Genomic DNA, 10,000 nt, shown 5'->3' on the forward strand with positions numbered 1-10,000 from the left:
TATGTATGTATGTATGTATGTATGTATGTATGTATGTATGTACGTACGTACGTACGTACGTACGTACGTACGTACGTACGTACACACACACACACACACACACACACACACACACACACACACACGCAAACACACACACTCACACACATACACACGACGCGCGCGCGCGCGTCTGTAAGGAAAAGGAGCTCACATACAGCTAAGCTTATTTTTTGTGTGGTAAAACTCCTCCAAAACATACATGAGGAGGAGGAGGAGGAGGAGGAGGAGGAGGAGAAGGAAGAAGAAAATACAGGGTGATCCCAAAAAAACTTTACAACTTGTTTTGTAAATACTGAAGTTTTGCGTTTCAGATTTTAACATAACATTTGGAAAGCCAAAAAAATTTGTCTGATATGTATTTTAGATAAGTCCATTGAATGCTTTTGCTCTATATAGCGAATTAAAAGACCAACTCATTTTCAACTTTGTCGTTATTTTCATAGCATGACGCACCAATTCGCATTAGGCCTACCACTAAAAGTTGCAACAATCGCGCCATATATTCAAGCTACAGTCATTTCCTCATGAAGTCAATATTTTAATTTTCTTTATCGGCCGTTTTCTCAAAACGCGACTTTTCTCTATACTTATTTGAATAACTCCACCATTTTTCATCCAATCTTCATGAAATTTCAAAGAATGAAGAAAAGATGTTATACTAAAACTTTTTTGTTGAATTTTTGATATATGGAATATATTTTTGTTGGTGGGGTCTGGAGTGTGGATTTTAACGTATTTTTTGCAAACTTGTATGCTACCTCAGGACAAAATTCATTAAAAATGTTCCAATACGTTTAGGAAATAAAACAACAAACAAATTTTCAGATCTAATGTTTGTTAACACGCATACTAAAAAAAAAAATCAAAATCCATGAATAATAAGTGCGGTATTCATTACGCAAGACATGTAAAAAAAATCCAATATGGCCGCCGTATCCATGGAAACGAAACTTTTTTCTCAAATTTGATTGCCGATTTTAAGACTCTTTAAGGCTACCGGCGCTACTGAGAATGGAGGAGGAGAGGGAGAGAAAGACGGAGAGAGTCTGTGAGTGGGAAGGGAGAGAGAAAAGAGAGAAAAGAGAGAGAGAGAGAGAGAGAGAGAGAGAGAGAGAGAGAGAGAGAGAGAGAGAGAGAGAGAAGGGCCTAGGCTGGGGGAGAGAGAGAAGAGAGAGAGAGAGAGAGAGAGAGAGAGAGAGAGAGAGAGAGAGAGAGAGAGAGAGAGAGAGAGAGAGAGAGAGAGAAAAGGACCAAGGCTGGGGTTAGGTAGAGAAAGAGAGAGATCGATATCATACGGGAATTTTAAACAAGACATAAAGTTAGAACTCACCAACGATGATGTTGTCCTGCAATTTTGCCCCACCCCACGGTTGAGACTGCAGCTCCAGTCGTTGTACCTGAAACCCTTCCTTCTGGAACACGATTCCCTTCACGCAGCTGAAACAGCACAAGGGGACTGTTATCAAAGAGAAAATTATTCACAGACACTCAGGCACAACTAGTGGCATCTATAACTTGCAGAAATGGAGTAAATAATGCAAACCTTTTTTTTTCAAAGAACACAGTACTGGTGAACACAAGTTAGTTTTTTAAAATAGATTTTCATATATATTAAATACGCTTGTTCAAGGACGTGTAAGGGTAGTGAGTGTGTGCATGTTTGTGCATGAGAGAGAGAGGTATAGAGTTAGAAGGGAGGAAAGAGATAAAGAGGAATGAGAGATAGAGATAGATAGATAGATAGAAAGATAGATAGATAGATAGATAGATGGAGAGAGAGAGAGAGAGAGAGAGAGAGAGAGATAGAGAGAGAGAGAGAGAGAGAGAGAGAGAACGAGATAAAATCGAATTAAATGTTGTACAACTGATAAAATAAGATCCCCCCACCCCACCCTGGTAGAAAATTATAATAATTTCCCTACGAATTACTACATTGATCTGCCATTGCAATTATAATACATGTATCATTGATTTTTAAAAAGTTTATGTTTGTGGTAAAACCGCCTCTACCTCAAAGAACCATGGTAGAATATCAGCCATCATTGTACAGACTGTGCATGTTAAGTAAGGAATAGATCTATACTAATTTCTACACTGCATAAGTCAGCCCCTCAATTCTGTTCTTTTACATACCTGTTTTTATTGTCCACTGCCAGGAGGGCCCCTGAGTCCATGACCACGATATCTCTAATGTCTGGCACCTGTTTGTCTCCGGACATCTTTGTGGTCATTTTCTTTACCAGGATACCTTTGACCTGTGTACTGCCCACCTCTGCTCCCAGCAGGGCTACGAGCTCTACGAAGTTCTTTACAGCCATGTCGTCCATCTTGACGATCATCTGAAAGGTGGAAAAGACAGTTTTGTCTCTATACACAATAAGCTGACAGGGAGGGAAGGGACCACCATCTGGTGTGTGATAATTAGGCGCTATGCTGTCACTCGCAGGAGACCCAATTTCCTTTTCCGGGGCGAGTGAAAATATTCACTGAGAGTCTCGGTCTCTCTGATGGGATGTTGTACTCCTCTTAGCTCGGATTGGACCTGACATGCATGGTAGGAGAAAAAAACAACCTAAATAATATTGTAGAATTATACTTCCTTTAGCTCCACTTTGTTAGTCCTTATTTTTCTTGTCAAGCTGTTGCTGCTAGAGTACTTGATCCTTCGATGTTGTCATGTTAAATAAACACTACGTCCGCGAGCCAAATGTAGAGGGGAGATTTTAAAAGTTACTACAAAACGCTCTTTAAAACTTGAGTAGCCAGTCTGCTGTTAAGAGCATTGCATATTATGTATAAACCTGCATATGTTCTAAAACAAATTAAATGGTTTTAAACTGGATGGTTGGACTCTTGGGTCCATTCATTCAATGGCAACGTCCACGAAGGACTGTCTATAATAAAAATGCATTTAAAGAAGCATCTTTACTCCATTGCTGGCCCAGTGATTTATTTTAAGACCATACCTTGGGCTTGGGAGTCTCAGTAACCTCTGCATTCTGCTGAATCATGACGTCAGCCTGATGACACAATCTGTCCGCGTTCTCGATGACGTCCAGGTCACTGGCGTGGTTGATGAGCTCGCTGATGAACTCTGTGTTCGTCTTCATCGCCACACGGATCTTCTCCATCTGCTTTGAGAGCTCGTCGAACTGAGGAATGTCCTGGCTGAAGTGGCTCTGAGGGGAAACACAGTAACACACGAGTTTGTAATTGTGTGGTGGTTAAGTTAGTTCTATTATTTGTTTGTTTGTTTGTTTGTTTGTTTGAGTAAGAAGAAACTCCTCGACACAGTAATGATCATAGAGCTGAGGAAAAAACAAAGATAGACAGCCCAAAACGTAAGAGGGGAAGTTAAGAAGTAGGACCTACCAGTGGTACCCTTCAACCACTCGTTAGTTCTACTAAACCAGTATTTGACGCATTTTTATAGCCAGCGCCCACTTCTTAAGAGGCTAACGCTTTCGTACTGCTTACCAACATGTGGGCCATATAATGGTGTATTTCACTATCCGGGTGACCCTCAGTGCCCGCCAAAATTTTAATTACCAGATCGCTCATTTGTGTGCGATATCGCCCTCAATGACAATGACAAGCATTGTACACAGGACAAAAGCACGGCATCTTACGGTGTCCTAATAGAAGGGTGGGTTAAACAGAAAAAAGCGATGAACTTATAGTTACAATAAAGGACGAAACTGACATTAGAAGGGACAGATTAAATAAATAAATATGCGTGTGGGGTGTGCTGATTATGACGTTTGTATGAAATACAAAATAATGTCTTCGCGATTGCCTTAAAAAACCCAACAACAACAACACCCCCCCCCCCCCCAGAGGAAAGGTAGGATGGAAGGGGGGGGGGGGGGGGGGGGGGGGGGGGGTGTTCTGCACAAGTGTACAAATAAAATAAAAACAGAAGCTACAGAAATGTGGATTCTTAGGAGACTTCTGAGAATATCACGGAAGGAAAAGAAATAAAATGTGGTAATGCTTGATGAAGCCCACGTGAGACGCTCACTGTTAAAAACAATCAGGAAACGACAAAAGCAGTTTTTGAGACACCTGAAGAGACGTAACGGTCTTGAACATCTAACTCTCTCTGGCAAAATCGAAGGCAAACGAGGCGGGGTAGGCCCAGAGCAACCGACTTAGGGACCCTAAACAAATGGGTAACGGGGAAAGATCAGGGAAACGTAGCTTTTTTAAGAGCATCCGAGCAAAGGAATGAAGGGAGAACCATGATCGCCGATGTCTGCAGCAGATCTGGCACTGGATGATGATGATGTATAAATAAAGTAAACAATGGATAAGTAATAGGGTGAATGAGAATGGATCCCACACTTTGTGATAAAAGTGAGACTCAAAAGCACAAAGTAATCCTAGGGAGTGTTGCAGTGTATGGCAGAGTACTGAAGAATTGTTAGATGGGCGAAATGAAAATAAGTACTTTCTCTTGGATCCCTTATGGGAACATTACTCCCAAAACTCAGACGTTATTTTCACATCACATGCTGCACATAAACAATCTACTTGGAGAACCTAAACATATGAGAGAAGAGGAAAGGTCAGGATTTTGTAACTTACTTTTTATAGCATCTGAAAAAAGGAATGAACCGAAAACCATATCTGTTGCAGATATTTAACTTAATAATAATAATGATCACACTGTCTTACCAATGCAATAAAAACTAATTCCCTTACACTAAAACGTTAAACATACATTGAGATCTTTCATAAGCTTCTTCTTCCTGGAGTGCAAGGCATCAGAGACAGCGTGGAAGGCCCCATCTATCTCATGGACTGCTTGCTTCTTGGCTTCAGCTATCTCCACACCGTCGGCTTTGAGGCGTTTGCTGCTGTCTTCACATTTCTCGATGCCAGCCTAGGCGGAAGGAGAGGGTTGAATCATTTTTCAAAACAATATAGAGAAATAGCAGCTACTTTTCGCCAGAAAGCAGATGAAGACAAGAATTGCTGTGAAATCCTTGAGTACAATCTAAACACAAGCGATGGGCGAAGGATGGAGAATGTTGATGCAAGGTAATAAAGATGAGTTATGCTAAAATATTCAAGATGGGGGTGAGGATGGGGGAAGGTTACTAGTTATGTCTATAAAATGGACGGGTCTGGGAGTGAGGGCAGGTGGTAGAAGTAAGAGGAACTAAAGGCACATCAATTGTGGACTTTATTTCTGATACGTTTACTGTACTAATCTGCAGTATCATGCGGCCACTCAAACACTAATAGCAACACGAGCAACATACAGTGACAGGAACTGGTAGAACAACATTACTTTTTATTTAGAACACTTATTCGATCACTGGCGTCTCTGTAGTGTAGTGGCTAGACGCTTCATCGCAGCCTGCAGACGGCTTAAGTTCGGCCACCGTGTGGGGAGTTTTTATTAAGCATCTCAGTCTTAGTGCTGAGACATTAATTTTAATCCCTTTCAGCCCGGATTGGCCCAGGAAGACAGGGTCAAAACTCGCCTCCAGCATGATCTAAATTGTGTTGATGGTAACTTAAAACACGTATATTACAAAACATAATATTTTCCTTGATAACAATTGATGACAACTACGAAGGCTCCACAGTTTAGTCCCCTCGAAAGGCAAGGTCGGAGGCTCGCCGTCTCAAAAATCTAATGTTTGTCGATGGGGTGTATGTAAAAAACCAACATTAAAGAATAACTTTACAATTTAAGAATAACTTTACAATTTGATTTGGGTATCAAACGACCTACTTTGACCACTTTCTCTGTGTCCTTGAGCAGTTTCTTCTTCTGCTCCGCCACGTTGGCGATGGAGCTCACGTTCTTGCACTTCTTGTGGATGGTGCTGGCGCAGTCCGGACACATGGCCTTACCACAGTCCTACAAGAGAAATTATGATAACAATAATAGATTGCATTTAGATAGCGCTAGATCCGCCATTCACTCATCCCCTCACCTATAATGAGAGAGAGAGAGAGAGAGAGAGAGAGAGAGAGAGAGAGAGAGAGAGAGAGAGAGAGACAGAGAGAGAGACAGAGAGACGTGAAGAGAGAGAGAGAGAGAGAGAGAGAGAGAGAGAGAGAGAGAGAGAGAGAGAGAGAGAGAGAGAGAAAGTGGGAGGGGGAGAGAGATAGAGGAAACGTGTGTGTGTGTGTGTGTGTAGAAGGGGGGGGGGTATGTCCAAGGTGGAAAAAATAAATAATTAAAAGTAAAAAGAAAAAAGAAACGCAAATATACCTCTCGATATGCAGTACCGATAAAAGAATAGCCATCTGTCCTTTTCAGCAGGTCAGATGTTTCATTCATTTATGTGTCCTTTCATTTTGTATTCAGTCAAGTTATTTTAGAATTAATTATTTATTCGTCCATTTAATTAACATGTTTTCTAATTTTTTTCTATGTTACTTGGCTTTTTCATTTATTCTGAATTTAAAGGACCAAGAATCGTTTGTGGGAGGAGAGGTGGGTAGTGCTAAAGACATTTACGTAAATAACAAAAGAACAGAAAATTAGATAATTCAACTACATGTATTCTTACTTGCAAAGTGAAAACCAAGCCATGCTGGGAACAAATGGATAAAACCAACTTAAGTCCCGCGCATTTGTGACATGCAGTAATGCTGTTGACTGCGCCTGCGCCGTGAAACTTTAACCAAACTGAAACTGAAACTCAACAAAAAATGTATTCTCACGTTACAGAAGAGCTCGAGGTTCTTCCCCTCGTGTATGGTACAGCTTCGCTTCTTATTCTTGAGCAGCTGCGTGGGCGTGAGCTCAGCCAGGGAAGCCAATGTGTGGTGCTGCATCTTGGGCATATGTCGGTGAGCCTCGTCACAGTTGTCGCAGAAGTACGTGTCACACTCGTAGCAGAACATGGTAGCGTCCGTCACCTTGGGATGAGTGAATTGGTTGAGGTATGGGTGGGATGGCGGTTGATGGATAGTTTTAACTACTGTAGATAGAGCGATGGATGGATGGATGGACAGATTGTGGACGGATGGATAGATGCGTAGATGGATGTGTGGACAGAGGGAACCACTGTATACAGATAAATGTATAGCCATTGCAGACAGATAAATATACAGATGGATGGATGGGTGGATTGTTCGCAGGCTGGCTGGCTAGATAGATAGATAGATAGATAGATAGATAGATAGATAGATAGATAGATAGATAGATAGATAGATAGATAGATAGATAGATAGATAGATAGATATTACTTGTGCATTTAATGTGAATATTGTACCTGCTTCCGGCTGTCGCAAACAAAACATAGCCGCTTTCCTTCCAGGCGGGTCACTGCTTCTTTGAGGTTGTTCAGGAACTGGTCTGTAGGGAACTGCTTGGCCCACTGTCGTTTTGGTTTGTCTGGGTTCGGAACCATCACAGGGCTGGTTGGGAAAGGGGAGGGGAGATTTAAGCGCACAAATATAGAACAATTCGAACAAAAAAAATCAACAGATAATAGTTGATGTAATAGTTGCCGATCACACAACATGCAACTGAAAAATAATCAGCTAGATGCTAGCTCCTTTAAGGGAATCGTTTAAAAGGAAAGGAGACCTATCATTTATAGTCCGAACCTTTATTGCAACACTAGTTCTTTGCAACATGTTCGTCAGCTAATGTTTTCTTCGCAAGAAGAGAGTTGGCTTCCGCAGACAACATACCAACAACCATGTCGTATGATAAGCCCATTGCAGTCCCTCTATAAGCTCATCGTCATCTCATTTTTCACCCTGCACCAGGGTATACGCCGCGGACAAACATTGTCCACCTTTCTCTATCCTGGGCTAGCCTCTTGATGTTATTCCATGTCTTTCCATTTTTCTGTACATCGATTTCTGTGATTCTTCTCCAGGTTCCGTGTAGTTTTCTCCTTGATCTTTTACCCAGTGGATTCCAATCCGACACTTTCTTTGTTATGCAACTGCCAGACTTCCTGATAGTATGTCCAATCCATCTCTACTGCCTTCTTCCTACCTCATCTCTGACTGGGATTTATCTTGTTTTCCTTAACACGTCCTCATTGGTGACCCTTGCCCGTCTATCTGATCCTCAGTAACTTCCTTAAACACTTGTTCAAGAAAACCTGGATCCTCTTTGTGATAGTCTGTAATGCGTTCCGTTCTATAAACTCTATAATTTAGTAAATAGATGATTTCAAAAGTAACAGAAAAATGCTTTTCACTTTCACTTCTTGTTAAGTACCTTCAAACCTGTCTAACGGCCAACTGTCCAAGATACTCACGAGAAGGCCTACAAACGTCCATTTCAACTCTCCACCACTACTTACAGTTTAAAAAAATTACACTAGCACAGTCCAACACGTTCACGCGTGTAAGATGACAACTTTTCTCCTCACCAAAAAATGATAGACGTTTTAGACAATTTCGACTTAACATTTAAATTAAATCAAGGAATCGTTCAAATGGGGATAAATAAGACATGGCCATATGCGTCTAATGAGGATGGGTGAACAATTTTGATTATGTAACGAATGGGGATAAGTAACAAAAGAGCTTGGGTAACTATTGATTGACTGATGTGGATTGGTGACAAATGGGTTATAAATGGGGGACACATGGGGACGTGTAACAATTGATTGACAAATAGTGATTGGTAACAAATGGATAAAAAGTTGGTACTCGTAACAAATGGATGGCTCAAGGGTAACAAATGGGTAACAAAATGGGTAACAAATGAGTGACAATTGAGTAAAAAAAAAAAGGGTAATAAATGCACTGAAATGCATAAAAATGGGCAACAAATAGGTTACAAACGGGTAACAAATTAATAGCCTACCAATCGATAACAAATAGGTAACACAATGGTAACCAAAAGGTAACGATTGGGTGACACTTCTGAACTGGTAAAAAATCGGTAACCGATGGATGACTTGTGGGGATGGGTAACAATTACATACCGGTTGCAGACTTTGCAGAAGATAAGACCTGTTTTGATCTTGTCGATCATCTTTTGCAGGCATTCCACACACATTCGCTGACAGCAGACGATCTTTGGCTCAACAAAGCGTTTCTTACAACGCGGGCACTTCAGTAGTTTCTCGTAATCGTTTTTGTTTTTGGTTCGATCACGGTGTTTCCTCCTTTTTTCCTGGTGAACGAAAAGCATAATATTATTGTTTCGTTACATACATACATACATACGGGAATAATATTACCTAAATAGTCTCTAAGAGTTTTACATCAACGCACATTAATTTTTTTTTTTACAAAATAACAATTTTGTGTACAGTTTAATTATATTTAAATATTCATTGCAGCTTTTCTCCTCTGCTCATTATCAAGTATGGAAATCCATAGAACGAATTGCACGGAGACGACAAAACTGAGAAAACTATCTCTACACTTTCACCCACTCTCTGTCTTCTTCTCGCTCCCTCTCTTTCTCTCTCTCACTCTCTCACTCCTTCTCTCTCCCATTTTCTCTCTCTCTTTCTCTCTCCCATTTTCTCTCTCTCCCCCCCCCCCCCCTTTTCTCTCTCCCCCCCCCCCCCCCTTTCTATTTGTCTGTCTCGGGATCTAACCATTTAATTTGGAACCTCAAGATCTTTAAAGAAAACTTTCAATGTGGGATGCTGTGGTAGTACAACTACTATAACAAGCTTCAGCAAGGTATACCTTATAATGTGGGCTATTTAGACGAAAAGCCACGAAAAAGAAAGTTGCAGAAATGATTAAAAGTGAACAAAGGGTCACATTGTAGATTATCAGAGACATAACACTGTCTACCTATTGGGTCATACCTTCTTTTTCTCCTTTGCTTCACCCTCGCCTTCCCCGGTGACACCTAGATCTATTCCACTGTCAACTATGGAAGCGGGCTGCTCAACTGGAACAGGCTGAGAGGCGGAGCCGGAGGGCGCGCCAATTGTGGTCGTTGTAGTCGCTGTTGAGGGAAAAAGTCGATGGTTCATTTGTGTCTTGGCACGGTGGAATG

General features: G+C 41.1%; 2 protein-coding genes across 2 annotated transcripts in view; both read right to left on the bottom strand.

Annotated features, from left to right (window-relative positions):
• Positions 1-6,246: 6,246 nt before the first annotated feature.
• On the bottom strand, positions 6,247-7,427 carry LOC118477571. The gene is made up of 2 exons (XM_035969369.1): positions 7,284-7,427; positions 6,247-6,927 (listed from the first exon to the last, which is right to left on the bottom strand). The coding sequence occupies exons 1-2, from the start codon at positions 7,419-7,421 to the stop codon at positions 6,625-6,627; spliced, it is 441 nt and encodes a 146-aa protein (XP_035825262.1). The 5' UTR covers positions 7,422-7,427; the 3' UTR covers positions 6,247-6,624.
• A 2,373-nt stretch (positions 7,428-9,800) lies between these two features.
• Positions 9,801-10,000, bottom strand: part of LOC106011570 — a 2,194-nt gene continuing 1,994 nt past the window's right edge. Inside the window, exon 3 of the mRNA XM_013081676.2 lies at positions 9,801-9,949. Within this exon, the coding sequence (XP_012937130.2) occupies positions 9,801-9,949 (149 nt within the window). The remainder of the gene's footprint in view (positions 9,950-10,000) is intronic.

This window comes from Aplysia californica, unplaced genomic scaffold (assembly GCF_000002075.1).
Source record: "Aplysia californica isolate F4 #8 unplaced genomic scaffold, AplCal3.0 scaffold00141, whole genome shotgun sequence".
Classification (NCBI taxonomy): domain Eukaryota; kingdom Metazoa; phylum Mollusca; class Gastropoda; order Aplysiida; family Aplysiidae; genus Aplysia; species Aplysia californica.